At 36.3% G+C, this 14391-nt stretch overlaps 1 protein-coding gene across 8 annotated transcripts in view; it reads right to left on the bottom strand.

Moving 5' to 3' along the window:
- The window catches only part of rg (A kinase anchor protein rugose), a 211871-nt gene that overhangs the window by 3744 nt on the left and 193736 nt on the right, over nucleotides 1-14391 (bottom strand). For 6 of the 8 annotated variants that reach the window (XM_017179737.3, XM_070288013.1, XM_070288012.1 and 3 more), the window contains 6 exons: nucleotides 9241-9350; nucleotides 2331-5211; nucleotides 2085-2258; nucleotides 1723-1986; nucleotides 1413-1609; nucleotides 745-896 (listed from right to left, as the gene is read on the bottom strand). In XM_017179737.3, coding sequence (XP_017035226.1) covers nucleotides 745-896; nucleotides 1413-1609; nucleotides 1723-1986; nucleotides 2085-2258; nucleotides 2331-5211; nucleotides 9241-9350 — 3778 coding nt within the window. Of the gene's footprint in view, nucleotides 1-744; nucleotides 897-1412; nucleotides 1610-1722; nucleotides 1987-2084; nucleotides 2259-2330; nucleotides 5212-8697; nucleotides 8977-9240; nucleotides 9351-14391 lie in introns of those variants that run through there. The other 2 variants (XM_017179730.3, XM_070288015.1) reach the window with 2 other exon arrangements.

Here is a 14391-nt window from a genome sequence, read left to right as displayed (position 1 = left end):
GGTGTGGATATATCAAAAAGGTGTTAGAAAAGGGCTAAGGTCATACTAAAATCCTAGAAATCAACTCTGGAAAGAGCCTTTTCCGCTTATTAAATTTATGAGAATTACTGGGAAAAGTATAAGATCGTATTCTAAATATCGTAAAATTAAGTATATTGGAATTTGAAATACTAAAATTATATCATTTTAAATTAAAATATAAATATTATAAAAGAAAACCTTTAGTCTATATAATTTATTTGTTTAATTTTTTTATCGATTATAAACAACTATTTTGAGAACTTTTATAGGTATAATAAATAAATAATCGATTAATTGTATCCTTAATATATCGTTTAATGTATCGATACATTATCAATATATTTATATTTTCTTCTATAAAAATGAATTGCTTTTAAACATTGTTAACATTTATAAAATACCAATAAATAATATTATTTAAATATTTATTTTTTAACATTTACAAAAAAATTATGAGGAAACATATATATTATTTATATATTTTATATATATTATATATATTTCTTAAATATATTTTTTAATTATATGTGTTATATTTTTTGTATTATATATTTCTTAAATATATATTTTTTTTAATTTAATTTTTTGGCATTTGTTTCAAAATTAAAATTGATAATTTTTTCTAATTTATCAACGACTAAAGCTTCATTGTTTATTTATAAATTAAAATTTCTCTATTAATCTATTAAAAATATAAATAATAAAGTCGTGGAAATCACTTACTTTTGATCATGGGTGAGGGCCAAAGACCGGATGCCCGCATTGCAGGCGGGGAAGGCATAAAGTGGTGCTAGGTTGAAGGTGCGCCACACCTCCACGATGCCGCGATCGCCGGCGGTCATCAGGTATTCGCCATCGCGCGACAGCAGCATGCACTGAAAAAAATTTTGAAAAATAAATAGAGATGAAGGGATATTAATAATCATATTTAGTCATAAATTTTTAAATTAATAAAAAAAAAATTATACAAAAATTTAATAATGAATAAATTAAAATTAAAATATATACAATTATAAATTTATATTAAAATGTATAAAATTATAAAGTTATATTAAAATATATAAAAATATTTGTAAGCTGTATTTTGATATAAAAATAATATATATAAAATATAAAAAAATTAAATAATTTAGAAGTTAATATTAAAATATATACGAAATATTTATTTGTACGTAGTAATTTTATTTATAATAAAAATAGTTTATAAATTAATATTAAAATATATAAAAAATATTTACTTGTTCACTGTAATTTTAATTATAATAAAATAAATATAAAAAATTAAATAATAAATATAATTTTATTTTAAATTATAAATAAAATAATTATTTGTTTACTGTAATTTTAACTATAATACGAAAAAATCTAAGAAAAATATATTCCAAACTCACCTGTAGATTGTCGTTGTGCGTCTCATGGCGCAGCTTCTTGCCATTTATGGTATAGGCCGCCACATTCCCCTTGTCGTAGTTGATGACAATGAAGCCCTCGCGGGACATGGTGATCAGTTCCGGGGAGTGGAACTCCGCGGGCGGGTCCAGTGAGCGCAGCAGGTCCCCAAAGGTGGTGTGAATCAGCACAGGACCATCTGTGTGTGGGAGAGAGAGGGGGAAAAATAAGAGAAACCAGGGAGATTAGTTATCGCTCAAGACAGATTGCTCCTCCTACTTCTACTCCTCCTCCTCCTCCTTCTCTACTCACTTGATGAGCCCGAAACAACCAGGCCGAGCTCGGCACTGATCACCACCGAGGTCACTGCCTGTTCGTGACCCGTCAAGGTGGCCCGAGGAGTGGGCACATCACCCTCACCCACAATGCTCTGGGTGCGGGCATTCCAGTGCCACAGAAGAACCGTGCAATCTGCCGATCCGGAGGCTATATAGCAGTCCGAGGTGATGTTGCACTCGGACCGGGCCATGCAGGTAACCACACCAAAGTGTCCAAACACAATCTGAACGATTTTAGCTGTGAATTCAAATTAAAAAAAAAATATTTTAATTATGAATAAAAGATAAAAATGTAAAGATAGGAAATTAGGGTAAGTATTAAAGCTCAAAACTCACCCGTTTCGGTGGCAAAAACACGGAAACTGTTGTCCCAGAAACCGCAGGCTATAAGGAACCTGCTGTCCACGGTGGTCACAAAGCAGTTCGATCGGATCTTGAGCATTTGGCTAAAGTTATCGCCCAGATGGCGGCGACTCACAGCATTGCTATTGTTATTGGTGCCATGGACAGCTGCAAGGAGACAGACAAGAGATCCCTATATAGAAACCCATATCCTTCTCCGCCTCCTCCTCACACACTCACCCAGCACTGGATCGATGGTCAGCGGTTGATTGGAGCCCGGCGACTGTGGCGATTCCGCATAGCTGGGACTCTGGACGGAGGCGGTGTAGTTGCAATTCCAACGATTCACCGCAAACTGATGACCCGCCGTCACGGTGACCACCGAGGGCAGCGACAGCTGCGGATAGGTATTGGCCGAAATGTGTATAACCGGTGAGTTCTGATAGAACTTGAGCATCTGGCACAGATCCTCCGGCATGGCGCTGAACATCATCGGCGATAGATGCATGGCCGAGCTACGCGGCGGATGCGGTTCCATCAGCAGCTGGCTGGGCGTCTGCCCAAAGTTACGAATTTGATTTTCAACAGCCTCTCGCATTACGGGATCCAAGACCCCATCGAGATCCACGCTGCCCTCGTAGGTAAGATAATAGAACACATTGGTGGCCCTAATGGCCTCCGGGCCACGTTGCTTATAGCCAAAAATCAAATCGATCCACTGATGCAGCTGGCAGGACACAAATTCCGACTCGAGGGCCATCCGATTGATGCGTACAAATTCCTCGGGACTCTTGGCCCACGGCGGCAGTTCAATGTCATCCACAAGAGCGCCATCCTCACGATGACCCAGCCTGTAGTTGGACGAATTGTAAAACATTTCGGGCAGGAAATACCATTCGGGTATCAGTTCCTTCACATCAGATGTGTCCCGCTGGCAGTTCTTCCACGACAACGACACCGAGCTGAACAGCCTGTCGGGATAATCAAATTTGCCGCCTTGAAGGGCCAGGAACATGGTGGTGAAGGGCTCCACACGCACCAGCCAGTTGAGGGTAAAGGCCGCCGTGGAATAGTGGGTGCCATAATGGAATGGCGGTATGGTATCGCTATCCCAGCTCTCGTAACGCTCCTCAAAGTACGCTCGTCGTGAGGGATTCAAAGCTCCAATGGGCTTTGAGAGATCCCTATAGTTGGAGGGCAGGCTGAGATCCAAATCCTTGGACTCGTAGTTGGTCAGAACCCAGGGGAAAATGGGATACTGATTCAGGTCGTTGTATGTTCTGCCCGCAATCGTATTGAGGAACATCAGATACTCAAAGTTGCTAATCTCGCGTCGCTGCCACTTCTGGGTCATGTTGGAGTTCCGCATCAGCTGGCGGGGTGACATCATCGATGCCCGTCGTGTCTGTGGTATTCCATACTTGATGCCCACTCCCACCCGAGGCAAAGCCTTGATTACCTTCTTCACCGTGTGCTGATCGGGAAAGGCAAACAATATGGACGTCCGGCTGGCCAGAAAGATCTCCAGGGCCACATTTTGGAGGAGATAGCGACGCGAGAAGATGGCACGCACCTCGGAGAAGTACCACTTGCCATGGAGATGATCGCAATACTTGAGCACTTCACCATCAATCTTCTGGAACTCGGGATGCTCTTCATCCACCTCGAAGAACATCTCCGTGCTGGTGATGGACACGGTGCCAGGAGCCACCAAACCGGGTGCTATCAGGCGAGCCTTGGTGCTTATGTTCACGGGTCCTGTGAGATCCAAATCCAGCTCACGGTCTTCAATCAGAAGCTCAGCATCGTCCAGGAGCTCACCATTGTGCTGGCCCGAGGAGGGATGCGACCGGGACACAGCTATTTGGGTATGGAACTCATCGCGTGTCTGCAGTATGGCATCTTCGGGGCCGCCATTCTCTAGGGCCGCCTTCAGTGTGGCCTGCGGATGAGAGGATCCTCGGGGATTCTGCACCATCCGCTTGCGTCGACGGGCATCATCCTCCCAGGCATCCAGCTTCCAGTAGGGACTCTTTTGCACTGCACCCACAATGACACCACCGCTGGCACTCGTGGTGGAACTGGAGCTGGAGTCACCCCAGGCTCCATGACGATTACACATTATGTTTCGGACTTTTTCGAGCAACCGACTGGCTATGACATTGTCCCTTCGCCTGGCCGCTGTGATCAGGTGATCGCACATACGCTCCTCCTCTCTCCGCTCCAGCAGGGTCTGTGCACACTGCGACTCAAAGTCGGCATGCTTGAGGACATCGTCGGCCCGCATTCGATTCAGGATGAATTCCGCCTCATTGGCCACCCGGACAATGTGATCCTTCATGGCGTGCGACAGCAGACGTCCCTCGTTGATCAGCTCGATGAAGGCCAGGCCGGCGTGCTTTTGCAGGCTGTTTTGCCACTCCTGGGAGCAGAGGAGCATCACCAGCTCCACCACGGAATGGGAGTTCTTGAAGGTGGTCAGACCCTTGCCCTCCATCAGCAGCTCCTGGCCGTGGGAGCCCACCAGGGTCTTGGAGAGGAAGGGTGCAAAGTCCACCATTATTTCGCGGAGTAGAGGACAGACTGGTCCCAGGGCCACCTCCAATTTCTGGGTGAGACTTGCCTCACGCGAGGGCGTTGTCAGCGGCAGTTGGGCCACCAAAGCGGGCGCCTTCATGGGCAGCTCTTCGGGACGGGATCGCTGATTGGTGACCACTCCTTGGTTCTGGCCAGAGGAGTTGACACCTGCCGAGCCGGAGACATAGCCATCGGGCACACGGACCACGGATATCTCCGAGTCTGGCTTATCGCCGCGTTCCGAGTGCACCGAGTGCTGCTGCTGTTGCTGCTGCTGCTGCTGTTGGTTAATCCCCGCCTGCTGCTGCTGCTGGCTAAGATGCGGATCATGCTTATCGGTGCTGCCATCCACGAGACCCACCACCATGCCAGCGCTGGCTGCCTGGACAGCGGCATCCTCGTTGAGGTTCACATCCGTCCAGCTCTCGTCGTTCGAGTGGCTGGGCTTGTGGTCGTCGATAAGGATCTCGCTGGAGGACTCCACCTCGGGCACCTCATTCTCCGTGGAGTTCATGTTCAGGGAGCCCACGTCGGAGTCCACGCTCTGCGGGGGATTCAAAGAGGGGGCGGGGGGTAGGAAAATATACGAAAAATAGATGAAAATAAGCAGGCAATCAAAATATGCATGGATTTTGGTTGGACAGAAGAGCAATCAAATGAGTCGTCGCCCACTTTCGTGTGGCGTTTACACTGAGCGAAAAGTTGTGGGCTAATATCAAATATTATTTTTAATAGGCATGCGAGTTACTAAATACTAGCGAGTGTTTGAAAATTATTTACTTTAATTATTTATTAATTAATATTAATTTAAAATATTTACTTTCATTATTTAATATTTAAAAGTAATTTAAATAATTTACTTTAATTATTAAATAATTAAAATAATTAAATAAATAAATAATAATTAAAATTTTCTTATATTATTTAATAATGAATAGTAATTAAAATAATTTACTTAAATTATTAAATAATTTAAAATATTTAAAATTATTTACTTGAATTATTTAGTATTTAAAATTTATTAAAATTGTTTACTTTAATTATTTAATAATTCAAACTATTTACTTTAATTATTTTAATAATTATAATTTTTTACTTTAATTATTTAATAATTAAGAATAATTAAAATTATTTACTTTAATTATTTAATAATTAATAAATTTTATTTAATAATAAATTACTTTAATTTTTGGGTTTTAAAAATTAAATTAATTAATTCATTATAAATTTTGTAATCTTTTAAATTTAAATCAACAAAAAAACTAAAAATTTGTTCTAAATTCATTTTAGTTTCTAATTTTTGTTGTCAGTGCATCCACTCTTTCGCTTATTGGTGTGCGTGGGCGTGCATGCTAGCGAGCGTGTGCGTGTGTGGACTTTGATGTATGCCTATCATTTGCACATTAATTATGCACATTGGACTATAAATCAAAATTCCCAAGTCCTGGCCTCCGTCCGTTTTGTCAACACATGCATTTGTCATCAACTCGACCCGGGCTCTAACCCCTCCAAACCTCTCCCCCTCCCTCCTGTTTATACAACAACTGTCACTCATCGGCAGCAGCGGCGGCGACGATGGCGGTGACAGTTTGTCAAGTGATTTGCATAAAAGTAGTCCAGATTCCCCCACAAACTCACTCTCTCTCTCCCTCTCTCTCTCTTCAAGCTCGAGCTCGAGCACTAAACCCAAATCCAGAGCCAATATTTTGGCCACAATTTTGGGGGCATTAGGCAAAACGCAAATGGAACGCAGCGAAATGGAATGGAATGGACAATGCAAGAGGAACGGGGAATGTGAAATGGAACACGAGCCACAAATTTTGTTAAGCGTTTGACAAATGTCAGCTGTCAGACAGGAACACTCAGGCAGGAACACGCACAAAACACAAGTCTGTCATTTGTCCGTCTAAGGGAGACATGTCCGGTTACAGAGGGTTTAATCAGGGGTTTTGAACACAAAATGTATTATTTTAAAGATAATTTAAGATTCTTGAATTTAGATTTTGAAATAACTTGAAAATAAACATAGCATAGTTTTTTTTTAAGATTTAAAATTTTCAGAAATGAATGGATATTTTTTGATTAGTGTACTGGCAAATCCCAAGCCCTGAAACAGCTGTTGCGTGTGGCATCAGCTTGTCATCAACACGAAACCAATCGCCTTTTGTTTGCCCTCGATTGCAGAAGTGTTGTCCCGTGTCCTGTCCTGGGATCGCATCCCTTGGAAATTCAAATTTTAGCCCCAAAAACCCATTTCTCATACCATTTCGGGGGTTACCCAATCTTGTCAACTGTGATATATGCACGCATTCATTAAAAGCAGAATGTGTGTGTGTGTGTGAGGTGAGGTGAGCAAAAGAGTGAGAGAGGGAGGGAAAGCAGTGCACTTAGCAGCTAATCACTATGCTTGTATGTGTGTGTGTGTGTGTGTGTGTGTTGGGGGAGGCATAAATAATGCCAGTGTATTAGTTCATTAGAGGGGTGGCATCTCACCAAAAAAAGCGATAAAAGCCAAGAAAAGTGCTCTAGTGTGCGTGTGTGTGTGCTTTACAGCTATGTATCACTAATTGCACAAGACATGTACACATTAACATATACCACACAGACACATATACACAAGAGCGGGGGATAAATCACAGGAACACATCTACACATCAACACAATCTAAGGACACACAGAGAGAGAAGAGAAGCCTCCGGCATACTTTTGGGACGCCACAAGGTGGCTTCAGTGGCATTTTCGGGGGGAATGGGGAACCGGCCATCATTGGGATTGGAAATGGGTTTGGAAACGGGCATGGGCTCATGGTTTATGTGCTCGCTTCCCTGGATGCGACTCATTAAGTGCTTTGATTTGTCGGTGCAGATTACAAAATGAAACATGGATCCAACTTAATTGCAGGCTCGACTTCTCAGCCCAAAAATCAATAGGAGACGATTGCAAATGACGAGACAAAAATGGTAGAAAAAAAAAGTAAACGAAAAGCAAGCAGAGAAATTATTAACATAAAAACTCAACAAATCTTTTCTATATTAAAATTACCACCAAAAATTCAACTAGAGTTAAGAAATCCCTTAAAAAGATGTCTAAAAGTATGCAAAAAATATTTTGGGGGTGTAAAAATCTGGATAAACTTGTTTTCAACAATTTCTAGCATACTTTTGGTCGCCGTTTTTGAGGAATTTTAAAACTGCTTCAACTTTTATTCGTTTTCTATCCTTTAGAAATGCAACTTTTCTTTGTAAAATCTATTTCTAAAAAATAAACTTGAGTCTTAAATTGCCTATTACGCTCGCTTTAATTGGAAAACTTCTCTATATACAAATTTAAAAATTAAAGAAAGACCAAAAATTCCACTATAGTTGCAAAAATGTAGTTTACACTTCTAGTCAACATTTTGTAGCATACTTTTGGTCAGATTTTTTGAGGATTTTAAAACTCCTTCATCTTTTATTTCTTTTCTCTCCCTTAGAAATGCAACTTCTCCTTGTTAATTCAATATCTCAGACCATAAATTAAGTCTTTAATTTTCTTGAAAATATAAACAAAATTCAAATGCTTTAATAATTTACATCGTTGTAAGCTGAGAATATGCCACAACAATTATAAATTTTTGGGCAACAGAAAACAGACAGACTGAAAATGCGAAAAATACACACAAAGGCAAATAAAGAACTGTGGGGGACAGCAATTAAGGCTCAACGAAAAACACACAAAATCAAATGTAATGAGAGGCCATGAAAATGAAAAATAAAACCAAAAGTGTGTCTGAATTTCACACACATATATATTTTCTGTGTGTGCGTATAGTGTGTGTGTGTGTGTGTGTTAGTTTATGGAGTGTGGGTGTGGGTGTGGCGTTTTCAGTGCGTCAAAAATGTATATTGTAGCAGTACGAGTGCAGTTTTTATTTAATTTTGTTGGTATTTTCTTTGCGGGTTTTGTGCTGTTTTTACGGACTGTCAAAAGCTGTTGATGTTTTGTTGCTGTTTTGTTGCAGTGGCTGCTGCAATTGTTGCTTGTTTTTCTTAATTTTTTTTTTTTTTTAGCATTTTTTTGGAAAATGTTTTTCCAGGTTTTCTGTATTTTTAATTTTTGTTCTTTGCTTTACCTTTGGCAATTTTTGAGGCACCAATGGCTTGGGTGGTGACAATGGTTGTTGTTGAATTTTAATTGTTGCTGTTGTTGTAGTTGTAGTTGTTGCAGATTTTGCTATAGTTGTTGTTGTAGTCTTAGTGGTGTTGTTATTGTTGTAATGGGTTGTTGTTGTTGTTGTAGTTGCTGTTGTTGTTGTTGTTGTCTGGTTGGCCTGTGACATTTATTTTATTTTGATTTTGGTTGTTGTCGTTGTTGTTGTTGTTGTGATTTGATAATTTTGCATACAAAATTTTAGTTTTTTTTTTATTGCACATGCAAATGAAGTTTAGTTTTTCTTTTTTTTTTAATATTCTTTATGAGAAAGCACACACACTCAATCACTCGTAAAACACATGCAACACACTCATACTGGTTACTTTTGTATATATTTTAAAATATATATATAAAAAAAAATAATAATAATAAAAGTACTCACCTTAATCGAGGGCGGTCCACTGGAGTGCGAATCGTTGTCTGCCAAAACCGAGGGATTATTCTCATCCACCACAATTATTTCATAATCACTATCCTGGATTTGCCGACCACCTGGTAAAAAGAGCAGAGAAATGGGTATTACTATCAGGATTCTTTAGATTCATTTTTTTATATATTTTTTTAATATATATTTTCATATATATTTTCATATATATTTTCATATATATTTTTTCATATATATTTTTTCATATATATTTTCATATATATTCTCATATTTTATATATATTTTCAATAAATATTTTCATATTTCATAGTTGCTGTTGCAGTTACAATTACAGAACTAGAGTAGAAATCTGTAGAATTTACTGTTACAAAGCTGCAGACAAAACTCAAGTTAATTACAACCTAAAAATGTAACTCAAATGAAACAGAGAAGTAAAGAAAAAAACAAGCAAGAAAAAAGAAAAAGAAGAAACATAAGCAAAACACAAAGGTGTTGTTGAAGGGGGGGGGAGCGGAATTAGCAAAGCTCATAATTTGTAAGACTTGCCTTGTCCTTAGCTCTGGCTTTTATCTACAAATTAACCTTGTTTAACAGTTGGCCATGTCCTGATCTGGCTTAATTGAAATTTATGATTGTCCCCGACACGTGCACTCTGTCCTCCTGTGTCGCCTGTCCTGTCCTGTCCCTTGCCCTGCTAAGTGTGCTACACTTTCCTCTGCACTCCCTACGCTCTCCTTTCTTTCTTTATTTTTTTTTTCGTTTAATTTTGCAATTATTTTCATGCACTGCCACGCCCTCAGCCTTGCCACACTGGGATTTACACAGGGCCAGGAGAGGGGGGGGGGGGGGGTCAGAGAGCTGGCCACAAATTACTTTTGTACAGAATTCGGAACGTGTTATCGGTTCCAACAGTTGTACAAACTGTTTTTCCAGCTTTTTTTATTCGCTTTACGCCCCACGCTTTTCGGTTTTCTACTTTTTTTTTTTTGCTTCTTCTCTTCCAGCTTTCATAAATTATCCCAAAGTTTTTCCCACTCTGTTATGGCTCTCCTGTTTTTCCTTTTTTTTTTCTGTATTTTTCGGCGCGACTAATTTACATTTTTGTCGCTGCCATTAATTTTGTAATGGAAATGTGTGCTTGTTCTACCGGACACTCTGTGTAAAAGGATCTCTGACCATCGCAGAGTCCTTTGGGTTTTTCTTTTTTTTAATATCAGAGGAAAAAAACCTACAAACTAGAGAACAATATTTATTGTTCAGAAGAATAATATCGATCATAAAAAATATGGAATTATATGAAATCGATAAAATATCTATAAAAAATCAGGAATCTCTATTACTTTTATTATTATTTAAATTCATAAAAAGTTAATTAACCTTGCAATAGCTAAATCAAACCGAAGAAAATATTAAAGAGCTATATTTTTAAGTAAAAAAAAAGTACTATACAAAATTCCATATTTCTATAAAAATCTGTAACAATCTATGAAATAAATATTTGAGATATTTTTATACCCTTGCAGGGTATTATAATTTCAGTCAGAAGTTTGCAACGCAGTGAAGGAGACCTTTCCGACCCTATAAAGTATATATATTCTTGATCAGTATCAACAGCCGAGTCGATCTAGCCATGTCCGTCTGTCCGTCTGTCCGTCTGTCCGTCTGTCCGTCCGTCCGTCCGTCCGTCTGTCCGTTTCTACGCAAACTAGTCCCTCAGTTTTAAAGCTATCTGAATGAAACTTTGCATATAGTCTTCTATATGCTCTCACTGCTATATATGTCGGAACGGGCCGGATCGGACGACTATATCATATAGCTGCCATACAAATGTTCGATATATTTGTAGAAAAAAATTTATAACTTTGCTGTTTTTCAACATTTTTGCACCATTTTTTAGATATGGCCATTCTATATTATTTCAGAATTTTGGTAAAAATTTTATCAAAATCGGAGGACTATATGATATAGCTGCCATAGGAACGGTCGAGAAATAAATAGAAAAAAAAATTATAGTTTCGTTGTTTTTCAACGTATTTTCATCTACTCCGGGATATAATCTTTTTTTATTATTCTAGAATTATGGTATAAATTTCATAAAAATCGGACAACTATATCATATAGCTGCCATATAAACCGATCGGTAGATGTAGAGAAAATGTAAAACTGGGAATGTAAAACTGTAACTGTCAAACTGTAAACATAATAAGTATGGGTAAAATGTAATGAAACTCTGTTTTGTGAGTGTTTTCAGCATTTAAATCTATAATATAAACATCGAAACCAATCTGCAAGGGTATACAAACTTCGGCGTGCCGAAGTTAGCTTCCTTTCTTGTTTATTATTTTTATTACAAGAAAAATTAGCGTTTCTATAATATCAAATGATCGATATCGATAAATTGTTATCGATAAATTGTTACATTTTAATTAATTTATTTTATTTAAAAAAAATTGTATTTTTATACAATTTTATTATCTTTATTATAAAAAAAATGGAACCTTGCAATAGTTTCGATATTATATCGAACCAAGTCTTAGAAATCGATAAATTCTGTCAAATAAAAAATATTTATCGATGCTTTTTATATCTATTTTAACTTAAATATAAATTAAGCCTAGATAAAATATCGATATTATATTTATTGAATAGAAAAAACTTTATACTTTTCTGTCCACTAAAATGTACATTAATTTTTTAAATTTCAGTATTTTTATTTAAAAAAAAAAAAGTACTTTTCCCATGTCAAATAATTAATTTAATTTGATTCCCCAACTTACTTATTTTTCCCTATAAAAAACGCTTTTTAATAGAGTATTTCCTGATGCTGTGCTGTGTTGAAATATTAAAGAACCCAATTTTTTGGTCTCTCCATACTTTTTCTTTCCCTGGGCCTTCTGTTTTTCATTTTTTTTTCCATTTTCCTCTGACCGACCGTGTGTCCAAATGGCAATTTTTAAAATGCAGGCGTGCCGAATGTCGTTTTATGGCCTGTCTGCGAAATGTTTTATGCGCACTCACACACTCTCCCACACACACACACACACACACACACACACACAGAAAACGAGAGCCATGTATGAATGGCAAATTGTATAATTTTCGTGTAATTCATTTTCATAAAATGTAAAATTAACGAATTATGTTTCATTGCCAGTGGAAGAAGAAGCAGTAGTAGGTGGCGGAGGGAAGTGCGAAACATTTTCCAGATTTTCCAGCTTTTACTGGCCTACGTGTGTGTGTGTGTGTGTGTAAGTGTGTATTGCAAATGAAGATAAATGAAATGAATTTTTGCTGACAGCACAAAAATGACGAGCAAGTTGGGAGCCAAACGAATAGAGAGAGAAAAAAAAAGTAAACCAAAAAAAAAAAAGGCAGAGAAAAATAGGGAAAATGTGGAAGGAAATTTCTAGACCCTGAAGTGTCAAAAAATTTCTAGCTGTCACTGTTCTAGCACAAGCTATACAAAGATAGATTGCAATTTTTAAAAGCATATTTGGATAACGTGTCGGACATTACATCATCATCAGCATCATCATCATCATGTTGCTGCCTCTACGCTTTTGCCACAATTTCCTTCAACATTTACAAAGAATTTTAGTTTGGCTAAAAAAAAATATCAAAAAAATAAACATAAATTCTGGAAATATATCCAATCCAACTAACAGAGTGCAATGTGCTTTAAACAATAACAATAAAAACTAAAAGAGCAACAATTGCTTAAACTGGGATTAAGCTGAAAACAAAATGCTTTTTGATTGAAAGGCGATTAAATGATTTATCGAAATAACAGAGGGACACTTAAATGCTTTTACTAAATGTTAAATATCAGGTTTAAAAATATCAAAAGGCTTTGAATTCTTTAATCTTTTGAATATTTTATATGAATTTTCACTCAACTATCACATATTTTAAGCAAAAATAAAGAATAAAAAGCCAAACTAAAGATAAGGTCAGTTGTTTCTATCCTAGAACACACACCTATACACACACACACACACAACAGGTGAAAAATTTATACACAAACAATTCAAGTAGAAGGAGTTTTTTTGCTAAAAATATTTACATATTTCCTTGTGAGTGTTTTGTGAGGAGAAGAAGATAAGTTTAGCTACCAATACACAATATATATATAATATTATATATATAAACACAAACTACGAGTACGGAAATGAAAGGCAAGGAAGTGAAGAACGACTAAATCAAAATCAGCAGAGAAATAGAAATGGAAATTGAAATATAAATCGAAATCGAAATCGAAATAGAAATATATATATATATGGTAAATAAATCAAATCGAATTGAATCGAATCGAAAGGAAAGTGAGCAACAGTCTAGCAGCTAAGGATATATATTATGTATCTATATATATGTATATATTTAGAAGGAAAGGAGTGCCAACAAGGTGGTTTTTTAAGGTATCTTTAAGTCTTTTAAGGGAAATGCCTCAAGGAATGCCTTAAAAATGTTTTAAAAAGAGATTGTTTAATTTTAAGAAAATGAATAATCTATAATTTCCCAAGAATTTAAAAGTTTTTTATTTTAAAATACATTTTTAAATATTTATTATTATTATTTATTATTTGTAAGACAATGGTATTATTGATATTTAAAGAAAATCCTTTTTAATTTAATTTTTTTTAAGGTTTTATTTAATTTAATTTGAAGATTTTATTTAATTTAAGTGAACTTTATTTGTTATTTGTAGTTTAACAAATTTGGAATTAAATAAAGATTTTTTTTATTTATTTAAGCAATATTATTAATATTAATATTATTACTTTTTAATATACATTATTTTTATTTTGAAATAAATCGTTTCATTTAATAGGAATTTTTTTTAAAATTATTTTCTTATAAGTATTATTTATTTGTAATTATTATTTTTTGTTTTTTGTTTATTGATAATCAAAGTAAATTTATTTTTATTTTATTTTAATTTATTTTTTAAACCTTTTACGATTTTATTATATTTTATTTAAGTAAACTTTATATATTATAAATAGTTCAAAAAAATTTCCAAATGAAATAAAAGTAATTTCAGAAATTTTTCATAGAATAAATATATAGCTAAGGAATTTCTTGTTTAAAACCCTTAAAAAATCTGCCCAAAAATATGCATTCAACAAAAAGATATTCCTCTCCTACCGG

Source organism: Drosophila kikkawai, chromosome X (assembly GCF_030179895.1).
Source record: "Drosophila kikkawai strain 14028-0561.14 chromosome X, DkikHiC1v2, whole genome shotgun sequence".
NCBI lineage: Eukaryota > Metazoa > Arthropoda > Insecta > Diptera > Drosophilidae > Drosophila > Drosophila kikkawai.
Note: the sequence above shows the minus strand (reverse complement) of the source record. Positions and strands in the feature narration are given on the sequence as shown.